A 13294-nucleotide genomic window follows, 5' to 3' on the forward strand; every position below is an offset into this window, starting at 1 on the left:
GCTATAATCACTTCAAGACTCCTCATCAACCTTTGTACATCACGTGGTGAAAAGAGAAAGACTGTTTGTAATGAAAGGATGCTGGTATTGTGAATGCTGCTGGAGATAACGGAGTGTCATGAAGAAGTGACTGGTCTGTAGCTTCATGAAGCCGGTTGTTTGTGTCCTTCTTCACTGAATGATCAAGGCCCTGTCGTTGGGATTTCTGCTTGAAATAGAGTAAACTATTTGTACTTCATTAGATGGGCTGATGTTTACGCACAGAGGTTTGACTACAGAGTGTGATTGTCACTAAACTTCTCTTCAATATGTGTAGATCTAGAAGATGCCTTATGTAGACAGTGAATACATTTTAACCCTTACATATAAAATAATAGGCAGAATAAAATAAATTATTTTTTAACGGGCCAACTTGTTGAATCTTTAGTCAAAAATGTAGATCTTTTAAAAAATATTGCTGACTACTTGCATAACATGCATAAAGTTCAATTATGACTCAGTCTCCCATTAATGCTTCTTATCATGGTATTATGATGTGTAGTTTATGATCAAAGCTGTGTAGGGAGGCAAAATAATCAAGTAAACCATAGTTGTTTCAGTCCATTACTTCAGTAGTATTCATCTTAAAATATTTTTAACAATATAAAAGTTATTTTTACTTTATAAAAATCAGTTAAAAAATAAAAAAAGGCTCATGTTGGGGGTTGTTTTTCACAGTTGTACTAAAAGGCCTGTTACTTGCTGAGAATTTTTTATTTCTGAAATATCACATGATTCTGTGGACTTTAGGGTAAAAAAAACAACGATTTAACACCTGTTTGATATTTTCCAAATGTACATTAGTTATTTAAGGTGAATGCTTTTGTTTGTAGCTTTCACCATACATCAAGAGTTTGCCTTCTTGAATGCTGATGCAAAATTGCCTTTGCCTTAGTTGATGCAATATGTATAGTTGTAAAACTGACAATCACAGAGAACATATTGGTAGTTTATGACTTTTTGACTTGCAGGTTTATTCACATATATTTAACACTGTTATTATGTTATATCTAGATTTCATAATGCCATGGTTTAGATGAGTTTCAGTTTCACTCTTCCAGAACATGAGCCAAATGTTTGTCTTTTTGCATAAACAAATAGATTTTTATGTGTTGGGTTTAATTTCTGTCGTTGCTTTATAAATATATTTTCTGGTCGTAAAGCCTCATAGGTTTATGTATTGTCTGTATTTCTAACATTTTTTTTTTTTTATTTGAGAGAGACATCCTTCAAAAACATTGTGTTTTCTGTTATGTAGTGTTTGACCGATATGGGTTTTTTGGGGCTGATACCGATATATCGGCCAATATTATTTCCGTATATTATAGTACACTACCAGTCAAAAGTTTGGATACTTTCCCATTTGTGTGTCCAAACATTTGACTGGTACTGTATATATAGAATAAATTTAAATGTATGCATTTAGTAGACGCTTTTATCCAAAGTGACTCACAGTGCATTCAGGCTATACATTTTTACCTATCATGTGTTCCCGGGGAATTGAACCGCTAATCTTGCTGTTGTCAAGGCAATGTTCTACCACTTGAGCTACATTCTTTCACGCATTTACGCTACTGTCTTCATACACAGACAAAACTTACAAGAGAAGTGTGACAGGGCAAAATGCAGTGCAAAAAGTAATGCAGGTTTAGTTTTAACACACATTTATTTTACCATATTAAATGATAAATTCTGGCTTAAGAAACATTTTCATCTCAGTTTTTATTCATTAAAATGAGACAAAATATGGTATTTTAATCTCCGATCTGTTATTTATTTTAGAGTAAATTTAAAGTTAAAGTGTGCTATAATATGACATTAGCGATGCAATTTACACCATTTACTTCAATTTTAATCAGAAGCAATGAGAAACAGGTGGATAAAGACTGACAGTAAATTTTTAATGTTTAGAAATTATTTCCAGACATGTAAAGCTTTTTTCTCGTTTATGTGGGCCGTCTCAAGCATGGTTGCAATGTGTTCATCGTCAAACTCCAAAATCAGATTATTTTTAATTCATGAAAAATGCCATTATTTTATTTGACAAAAAAATATATATTATTTTATTAACAAAATATTTGTCTGATATATTTGTCTGATATATTTTTTTCATTGGATCAGATAATATTTTAAGTTGCTATATGGTCAAAGTACAACGTGCCCCTCAGATGCTAGTGTACTTCACCTATGGGGCATGTTGTCACTTTTAACTTAAATTTTTTTTGAGGGTAAAAGAAAACCGTATACACTAATTATGAAACAAAGCGACATATTTGTATTAGTCATGTAAAATTACTGTGGATAAATATATATTTTTTTTTCGGTGATGGCTGATACACATCACAATGTTGCGCCGGCATCGTGATGTCCCCCCCATCTTTGAATGCACGATAGTTTTTTAGTTTCTCTATCACTTTTGGGATTCACGATCGCACGTACTCTGTTTACTAGGGGATGCACGATCATGATTTTTCATGGCCGATTCAGATTTTTTTACAAGCAAACTGGCCGATACCGTTTTCCAATTTCTTTTTTTTTTTTTTTTAATCTTTAAGCAACAAACAAGAAAGAGGGAAAGTGCACATGAACAAGATGTTTATTTGGTATTTAATAGGCCAAACTGGCTTTTGACTATTGAAAAACGTAACCGTAACCATCTGAAATTAACGGCAGTAACTGCACAGTATTCAATACAAACATAGATTGTACAGACATCAGCATTTAGCTTTTGTATTTGAATTGGGTTGAAACTACAGAGGACTGGCCTTAAATGAAAAGATTGTAACCATAACTGTAACCATGTGAAATTAAAGGCAATAACTTCATATTCTACAGCCCAAACAGCAATTCAATAAGAGTTTCTTAATCAGCATTCAGTATTTGTTTTAGTTTTTAAATTTGGTTTTAAATAAAAAAAAAAGGTCTCCACCAGTGAGATTAAATAAAAGATTGCTATATAAATGGATTATTCCAAAATGTCAAAATCAAATAATGTTGGTGAGAATAAAAATTACTTTTATTTTTTATTTTATCCTTACTTCAGCTGCTACGGGTGATCATACCAATAACTTGTAATCTTTACAAGAATATCAGAATCATGCAATGAGCAAGTCTGCTTTTATTAGACACTTAATAATATCACATCAGTTTGTACTTTTAGAATCGCCGAATCTGCTGTGGTCGTTCCATCACATCTGCAGCAGAGACCTGAATCAGGAAGTTGGTCACCAGATCACACTTTAACCAGTTAAACCGTAACACCTGAGAGCGCCAGGATGTTTTCCTCTGAGGTGCTCGTGCATCGCAGTTGTGCTGTCGTGGTACATATCGGTTTTTCAAAGGGAACAAATGGCCATTTTATTTGGCCTCTGTTTGAAGTATTCCCATACTTTTGATAACAGTGGTCTGTCTCTGTTTTTGTGATAGAATGCAACGTTGCATTTCACGCACGTTGACGTATTTTTGTAATCGATGACGTCGACGCATCGTTGCAGCACTAGTGTGGTACAGCAGGTGATTTTTAAATCAAATTAAGTCTATGTAATTTTAAGGTAAAATAAAAATAATCCTATACAGAACTGACGTTTACTTCTGGCTTTTCAAATGTGTATGAAAGTTCTAAATTACAAAAAAACAAAACAAAAAAAAAACATTTCAGTTTTGTCACAGTTTAGTCCATTTAGTTTCTCATCCAACATGTGAGAAGTTGATCTGAACATCTCTTCACGGTCTACTCGTGTTCAGGGCGCGGACCGGCACAGTATACGCTCGCGCAGCTTCAGTGAGCAGGAAAGAGGCTCTATTTGTGCGCCAGTACACCAACTGCTGACCGCTTCCTGCATTTCCAATGCTTAACGGCTGCCCATGTCCTGCGCACAGATTTCAAAATAACTTCCATACAAATGACATGGCGAACGATTACAATGTAGTATGTGCACGCGGGCGCACTTCCGGAAAAATCGCCCCAAAAAAAGACCAAAAACCGATTGCCGATCACGTATTTTAAGCAAAAAAACGGCCTGTTCCGATTTATGGCCGGTCAACCGATGCATGCCTACTGTTTACACTATGGTGCAGCAGTACTTACCACACATTTTACAAGATTATGTTTGCCTCTAGACATACACTCGATATGCGTTTGACAATTTTCCTGGAGCTGAAGGGATTCCCCGAATTTGGTGTGGATTTGCCGTGCTGTTACAGCGATGTTACAGAGTTACAGACTGTTACAGAGATATGGCCATTCATATCAGATATAACTTTAGAGCATTTCATCTATGTAGCAACTAGCAAATAATAGAGCACACTCTGCTGGACAAACCAAGAAATTACAAATTTTTAAAGTATTTTATCAGCATGATATGTTCTGTAAGAATAATTTTCATATCCACAGCATATTGTTGCCATATTCGCCGATACCGATATATCGGCGTCAGGTTCATATCGACCGTTAATATCTGCAAAACAATATATCGGTCGGGCTCTCCTGTTCTGCCCGTCTTGCCCCCACAAGGCACCATCTTGAATAATGAAATCTGAGCTGCTACTACCTGTCTGCTGCTTTGCCTGATGATTTGCACTGAAGATTACCTCCAGCTTTAAGCTCTACTCTATAACTTGTGGTCTAGTTGCCTTCAGAAAAACGATATATGCTTGATGTTGAGTTGGTACTTGTGTGTAATCGCATTTTTCTAATTAAATCCTAGATTCACTATGGTGGACAAGAATATATACATCGTTCAAGGAGAGATTTCTGTTGTCGTTGCTGCTATCAAGAGGAACTCTAGATGGAGTACCCATACTCCTTTGGTAAGTTGTCCAATTTAGTAAGAACATGGTAGCTATCTGAATTTGAGATTTAAAATTATATTTAATGGCTGCTTTATGACCCTATTTTTCTCATAATTCTTTAATATTTAAATTAGGGATGCACTTTAATTGATAAGCCAATAATTATGGTCATGTTATGGCTGATATTAAAATTCTATACCATTTTGTCTAAAGAAAGTGAAACTAAAACATTAAAAATCAGTCGTTTAAATCTGGAAGTGAATTAAGGCATCACAACATTGTAATGTGCAGTATAAAAATGTATTTAAAAACAATATTTGCTTTAAGTAATTGTTGAATGATGGCAAGTGATAAGAGGAGAAATTAGCATGCATAATTAAATATCCAAAATCAACTTTTATAGAATATCAAATCACAGATTAATGTATAATCTGTAATATTGACTCATACATGATATGGTATTCATACATAATGCATCCCATATTTAAATAAAATCTAAAGAAATTGTTAGCGAAATCAACTAGAATGATCTTTTTTTTCACAGGATGAAGAACAGGACCCACTACTCAACAGCTTCAGCCACTTGAAAGAGACCCTCAATAACATAAAAGGTTAGACATGATCAAAATTAGGATTACAGTAGATCAATTATCAACTAAGTTATTGAACAATGTGTTTGGATCGTTTATTGCCATTTATCTAGCTTCTTAATTGCTTAATATCTACTGTTCAAATGCCCTTTTCTCTATCAGTCTAATTAAACAGATTTGGTTGATATAAGTAAAAAAAAATAAACAAAAGGATAAAATGCATTCTGCCAAAGCACCATTTATTTTCCTTAATTTGAGACTAGGCTGAAGCACGTCATGCAGGATCCAAACTAAACAGACTCATACAGCATTCGCAAAAGAGCTTCTTTCCTGCTACAGAAGAAAGCGTATTTAACCAGGTGTAAATTAAATTTCCTCTGAGGAAAGTGATGGCCTTTTCAAATCAGTCAATATTATCTTTCTCAGTGTCTTACTGTTGGGCTCTTAGGGCACCTCATAATGTTTGGGGTCCCATTGAAACTGTCAGTGTTTGTTCATTCAAGTTATACAAATGCCTCCTAATGAATAGGACAGCTAAGGTAAATGTTATGCTGTTTTTATGTAATTGTTCCTCTGTTCAAAAATAAATTAAAATTCTCTCTTAATATGATGCTCTTTAACTTAAAGAGGTATTGTAATCATTTTATAACAGATTTTGAATGACAATTCCTACTATTTTATTTATTTTACTGTTTACAGCTGATAAGTGACTTTTAAAGGCATAGTGAATGGCCAAATAAGTTGAGAACTTTTCCACAATTCCTCTTTTGTTTTTTACTATACATTTCTCACTAATGACCACAACAGTGACCCCTATGGTTTGTTTACAGAATAACAGTAGAATCCTAAGGGCTTATGAGTTCAAGGAACTTTAATGAGTGTGATGACTGATTAAAACAAGCCCTTTAAGACTGTCTTTTGGGTAAGAGGGGCACAAACTCTCTCGGCTAACATGACTTCCCTTTGGTAGCTGAAAGTCCTGTTAAGCACGCCAGCCTGATTCATCGTGGTGAATTTCAGTGTGTATTAATGGAGGGGTGTGAGCTGATGAGATGTGCAGCAGCTCTCTACTCTGTCTGCATGTCGTCATGCCTCTGTAATGGCCAGGGAGTCCTCTCTCCGGAGAATAGTGCTGCTCGGAGATGGACAGGAGCGGCTGTGTCTGGACACAGGGAGAAATCGGCCAGACTCCCCTTCTGAACCATAGCAAAGACCTTGTTAGTTCTCTTGTGCTGTTGAGAAAGTGTTGACTTTCATTCAGCTACTTCACAGTCCCACATAGATGATGCTTGTTTTCCAAGCCTAGGCACAATACCGTTCAAATGTGTGGGGTCAGGAAGATTTCTTATGTTCACAAAGGCTGCATTTATTTGATAAAAATCAGAAATATCTTGAAAAATTATTACAATGTAAAATAACTGTTTTACATTTTAATGCATCTTAAAATGCATCTTTTCATTACTTCAGTGTCACATGATCCTTCAGAAATCACACACACACACACACCCATATATATATATATATATATATATATATATATATATATATATATATATATATATATATATATATATATATATATATATATATATATATATAAATTAATATTGTTTTTATCAATGTTGTAAACCGTTGTGCTGGTTAATATTTTTGTGGAAACCGAGATTCTTGATGAATCGGAAGTTCAGCAGGGTTCATTTGAGCGTTTGTTTTTTGTAATATTATAAATGTCTTTATTGTAACTTTTGATCAGTTTGCTGAAAACAAGTTATTAATAATAAAAATAAAATGAAACCCAGTGACCCCAAACTTCTGAATAGTATGCTTGGATGCACAATAAGGGGTCAAGTTATTTCTGGAAGTATTAAAAACATTAATTTGGTTTTCAGACTTTACCATACTGCTTTGTTTTACTATTTGTATCTTAATAATCGATTCAAAAGAGTAAGTGCTTAGTAAGTGTGCATAAATTTTTTTTTTGAGAAAGACAAAGTAAGTTGAACTGGGGTCATATTATATTGCGAGTGTTTTGGCTCATTGTTCTGTGAATTAAATTTATATGTCTCTTAAATGGTGTTGGGTGGACTTTTGTAGCCCAGCTGTCTTCTTAATGAAAGCCTAGTAATTCCATCACATTGTGACCATTTTATCTTCGCCAACAACAAAAGATACCGCTGAAGGAAATGTGGATTAGCCCCAAAAGTTTACTAGCCACTTTCACTGGCTTGATAAAGGTTTCATTCTCCTTCCTCTGCACCAGCCGGTTGATTGGCAGGCACATGTGCCGTATGGCGGCAGAGTGCAGCTGGAAGTATATCATCTGCAGTTTAGGTTGGGTAAATATAGCAGAGAGGCTTGTCAGCCCAAGAGATAGATTGTTCTGGGAAAGGAAGTGTTGTCTCTCGTTCCACAGAAAAAGTGTTCTCTTCTTGAATAAGGCCATTTTTGTTCCCTGAGTTTAGGATGTCAGAAGCGTGTGTTCATGCTACCTCACATACACGTACAGTACACCTGGTTCAAGCAGTTAGTGCATTTTTGTAAAATGTACTAAACAAGACTAAAAACTTTTTTTTTCTTTTTAGATTTGCATATAGCCCCCCCCCCCAAAAAAAAAGTGGATTTGCATTTCAACAAAATTCTTTACTTATTGGTTGAAGAGGCAGATTAAATGGAATTTGGCCTTGTATTTCATTTTGTTATAGATGACACAGGTACCTTACTTTTTTTAAGGACGTACTGAAGTCATCGCTGAGTTTTCCATTCGTCTCTTGTCTTGGAATCTCAAGCATGAAGGTGGTGACAGCAGTGATCTATTTCTTCGGGTGTTATTTGCACAAGACTTACGGAGAGAGCTACGCTTAGTTGCTGATAAGCAGGCCGTGGCTGATTCTGCAGGCTTCTGCATTTTCTGCCCTAATTTTGGGGAAAGTTATATTGAATGATTCTGGATGTTGTATAATGTGGGACATGCTGCTTAAAGAAGTGTAATTTCCACTCCCTCTTGTTGTTCTAAACCTGTTTGACTGACTTTATTCTGTAAAATAAAATACTATTTTTACAGTGTCTCAGCCAGGGTTTGTCTATACAGTGAAAGTCGGTGGGGTCCAATGTGTAAAGAAACTCATACAGGAAGTATTTCGCTCTTAAGGATAGCTGGAAGTATTAACATGTAAGTCCAAATATGTTTATATGTTCTCTAAGTTTTAATAGAAAACGGATAAAATTATGGTAGCCTTTTTTTGGACATAAACATGAACGACAATAGCCCTCTGTAGGCAGCAGAAGCCACTTGGATGTTCTTGTTAATCCTGAACCCCTCTGGAATTACAAGCAAGCATCTTGGGATGACAAACGAATGTCATTGTTTTTCTGTCATCTGCTTTTAGACTCTCCTTTTTTTTAATATAAAAAAACACACTGGTGTTGGAGAAATGAGCTTTAGATCTCGCGTCTAGCTTGTTGAACAGCAGCTTGATGGATCTATTGGTTTTGTGAGGGAGATATTCTAGCTCTGATACATGGTCTATTTAACATCAAATTGAGAACTGGGATTCAGTCTGGCGTTCAGTAATTCTCTGGGATGTTTCTGATATCCCAGAGAATGAAGATGTCTCACCTGCTCATAGTATTCACTTTTTATACACAAGTCAGCCTGAGCCTTAGTCCTTTAAAGCTTTGGATCTTCCTCCAGCCCTCCCCCTCCCTTCACGTCAAAGGTCAGGTTTTTTGACAAGTCTGCAGAGGAAGCCCGACAAACTAAATCCTCTCATTTTTATTCATACAAATACAGGTTTAAGGATGCCACCCGGTAGATCCAATACCAGAGCTTTGTTTGATTGACAACTCTCTCACTTAGCCTGTACTCCTAGCCTTTCCTCTCGTTTGGTTTTCAGGTGCTAAAGAAATCCCTCTTCTAATAGTTCCGACCACACCATCCAATGATTGGATAGCGTCTGAGTTTTGTAGTAAACATCACAGTGATACTTTGATCACTGGTTCTTTTCAGGCACTTTCTGCAATCGCTTCATCTCCTGAAAAAAAAAGGGCTGTGGATGAACTCTTTGACTGTGTCTTCTTGATTAAGAAATTTGCCATGGTTTTGACAGGTCTTGAGTACAGTATTTGCAAATTCTTGTCTCCATACATATGTATATTTGAAACTATACTTGACATCTCAACCTGCACATGTTAAATCTTTTCTGCTTGAATGGTTGAGAGTGTTTCCTCAGTCTTAACACACGCATGTAAAGTGAACGATAGCTCAAGGTCAAGTGTGATCTGTCTCTGGCTCACAGCTGTGCCTATGTGCTGGCGTCCCAAGAAGGGTTTCTCCCGGGGCACGTGGGAATATCCTGCTTCTTTGAGGACCTATGGACACTGCCATTTGATATGTGCATGTATATAATACCTAGATGATCTGTTAGAATGTGCACAGAAAAGAGTCATAAGTCAGATCAGGCTGACACAAATGCAAATATGTTTACTTACCACGGCAAATGGAGCAAATAAATTCCCTATCCCCTTCAAGGGAATGGAGAGGAAAGAAAACATGAGGGTCTGCCACTCATGTCCTTGGTAACGTCATCTGAGATTGCAAACAAATAGAAAGTAGAGTGTGTGTTCTCAATATCAGTGTGATGAATGCTTCTACAGGGATGTGTCACTTAGATTTAAAATTACAGAATATTATAGACCGAAAGCACAGTAAGGACTCCCACGACAGATATTAAGAAATAAATTAATTGTTTTATTTCTTTACAACGTTTTCTTTTTTTTTTTTTGAGTTGATTAAAGTGGTAATGTAGTCAGCCTCACTGAAGGATGGGTCCCGATGATAGGCAAGTTGACAAGTCGTATCATCGGTAATTGGTCACTGGAGCAGCCTTGAGATTTGCCTCATGCTGACATTGCACCATATTTTGATACATACGTAATATCCAAGTTATTATCGTTAACCTCTAATGTGAAGCTGAAGGTTTAAAGGCAGGGTTACTGTCCCGATGTGAATGTCAAAGAGATGAAATGACCTAACCTGGTGAATAGTGAGAGGTTCACTGGAAGGAATTTACAACTGCTGTCCCCTGAGGAGAGCGGCCTCCTTCCATTACGCCCAATCTCCCGTCCTAGGTTTCCATCAAAAACAATTCTGGACTGTCCCTGGCTCCTCTTCTCCACATTGATCTCCTGTCCTAATGAGAGATAAGAAGAGAACACTTGCTAATGTTTTAACCTTGTAACTAATACCACACATGTCTGATTTCTTTGATGTGTTGACAAGCCTAAATAATTGTCATGAGTAAATTTTTTTTTTATGATTAATACTGTCACAATTAGCATGGTAACGCATGCCACACACACACACACACACACACACACATATATATATATATAAAATGTTCCGATTTAACACGGTAAAAATATTTAACACAATTAATGCTGGGGCCAAGCTGACAGGGAGCTTCAGAAGAGCAGCAGTGAACTGTGATCAGATGAGATGTTATCAGGCCTTATGTCAGTAAAAACAAATTTTCCTGTTCTGTCAGCCATTGTAATGTGCTCATAGCAATGGCTCTTCAATCATATGCACAAAATGCTGTGGCATGTGCTATATATAATTTCCATATTAAAGCGCAAATGAAGCTATGAGCATGCAACATCATAGTTATGTTGTCAATTAAGTCATGAAATGTCCGAAAAGGATTTTAAAGTCTTAAAGAGATAGTTCACCCAAAAATGAATCTCCTAATTGATATTGTACAGAGAGTGTCAAAGGTCCATTTGAGAGATAGGTGGTGGTAATGAAAGTCTGCGATCATCTGTAAAGCAAGAAGACGCATCCTCACGTGCAGTTTATTAAATTAACAGTTGGATGTTTTGGCATGATAAATAGGGGCTAGGACAAAAAATGGACCTTCCCAAAAAAACTCTTCCAGATTCACATATAATAAACGTCATATTTGATAAATTAAATATGTGATTTACTTCTGTAAAGGAATGCTGTGGGATCTTCTGGGCTCCTTTTTCAGGTTTGGACCCAATATATTGCAGAAGAGACTAGTTTGAGATGCCTAACAAAAAAATATTTAATTAAGCTAAGATTGTAGAAACACCTGGTGCTCAGAATAATAGTAATTTATGATAAGAAGGCAAAAAAATTAAAATATTTTAAATAATTTTGATCAATTATTATTATTATTTTTTCACAACTAAGTAATTTTGTCATATATTAATACTTTTTCCATTTGGCTAAAAACAAAACATTTGGATGTTTTTATGCATTTACAAATAATTGGCAGTGGGTGTAAATAGTTTTTCAATTTCGTTATTCTTTGAATGTAACGTTATTATATTTTCCCCCCATTTTGTTTGTTGCGTGCTCATTGTAGTAAATGTAGATTGCATAGCAAAGGTTTTAGTGTAAGTGCAGCATAATTTTTTGAATAATGAAATGCATTACTTGAAGTCGTGCAGATGCTTTTCCGAAGGTGTGTTGAAGTGTTACTTTAGCTCTGTAAATCCACAGTACATGCTTCATATGTAAGTCATCCGTCCCTGTGGTAAGTTTAACACCCACAGCATTGTATTGGTGTCACTCAGGGTGGCAGTGTGCTCATCATGGCCTCTGTCCCGCAGTAATAAAATGCTCCATAAGTCGTGATGATGGATGCTTGTCTGTTCTTTGCCAAGCAGCAACCCAGTGCTGGTTAGTAGCTGTAAATCTGGCCAGTTAACAGTGCTCTAACCGGGGCCTGACAGTCAGGGCTTAGGCCCAGTGTTAGGTGGGGATGCAACTGTTGTCCTGTTTCAGAGCCTCTCAACAGTGTGCTGAGTTCATGGGGGGCCCATTGCACAACTATTAATCATAGTCTTTGCTATGAAAGGCTCACAGGGCGGGGGTACATGTGTATGGAGGAGGTGGAGGTGACGTTGGTGGGGTGTTATGTTGACAGGAACAGAGGACAAGATGGAGCACGAGAAGCCGACCGACTCCATGAAGCTTGTCTGCACCCCCCAACCTAAACGTCTGACCTTGCCAACTGTGCTTTAGAGAAGAAACTTTAAAAGGTGTGTGAGCTGCAAGGTTAAAACCATTATTGGGGCCAGAGAAGTGAAATTATATACTGCTCGGTTTGAGAAATCTTCCAAGTGTGTTACAGGTTAAAATAAAGTATTGTAAGGTTTTGTTGTAATATATAAATTATGGATGCATTGTAAGTTTGTACCTTAATGGTTAGGGGTGCACGATATATATCGGCCGATGATTAATGCGCATCTTAAATATCGGCCGATAATTAATGCACATCTCGTCAGTAAAGCCGATGGAATTTACCGCTGATTAGAGAACCAGCTTTACTGATGAGATGTGCATTAATTATCGGCCAATATTTATTGTGGACCCCTATTAATGGTTACATGCCAGTATTAGAGATTGATTGATTTTTGCAATTTACCACAATTTGTGTTATACTCAATTAATTTTAAAAGCACCAATAATTTAATAACGCTGTTAAATGTGATTTTCAGCAAATATCAGTATCATTTTTTTCACACTGAGCTTTCATAATTGGTTCTCACAAAAAAAAGTCAAATTTAAAATAATTATCAGCCTATTTCAGCTCAAAATTTTATATCAACCTATAGGCCGAAAATTCAGCTTTGCCATCACACATAAATTTGGAGTCATTTTTTTTTTATTTATTTCCCTATCACTTTAAAAATGTTTAAAATGGTACCAACCCCAAACTTGAATCAAATTATTACAATGTGCTTCATCTTGTTTTAGTTAACAAAGACATTGTCCATCCTACAGAATTGTAGTGACTTGATTATTATTATTTTTTAAATGTATTATTTTAACAACAAGACCATTTTGG

General features: G+C 36.1%; 1 protein-coding gene across 4 annotated transcripts in view; it reads left to right on the forward strand.

Annotated features, from left to right (window-relative positions):
- gbf1 (golgi brefeldin A resistant guanine nucleotide exchange factor 1) overlaps positions 1 to 13294 on the forward strand; it is an 83587-nt gene that overhangs the window by 677 nt on the left and 69616 nt on the right. For all 4 annotated transcript variants that reach the window (XM_052573466.1, XM_052573467.1, XM_052573464.1 and 1 more), the window contains exons 2-3: positions 4746 to 4848; positions 5375 to 5441. In XM_052573466.1, coding sequence (XP_052429426.1) covers positions 4753 to 4848; positions 5375 to 5441 — 163 coding nt within the window. In that variant the 5' untranslated portion in view covers positions 4746 to 4752. The remainder of the gene's footprint in view (positions 1 to 4745; positions 4849 to 5374; positions 5442 to 13294) is intronic.

This window comes from Carassius gibelio, chromosome B13, assembly GCF_023724105.1.
Source record: "Carassius gibelio isolate Cgi1373 ecotype wild population from Czech Republic chromosome B13, carGib1.2-hapl.c, whole genome shotgun sequence".
In the NCBI taxonomy this organism is placed as follows: domain Eukaryota; kingdom Metazoa; phylum Chordata; class Actinopteri; order Cypriniformes; family Cyprinidae; genus Carassius; species Carassius gibelio.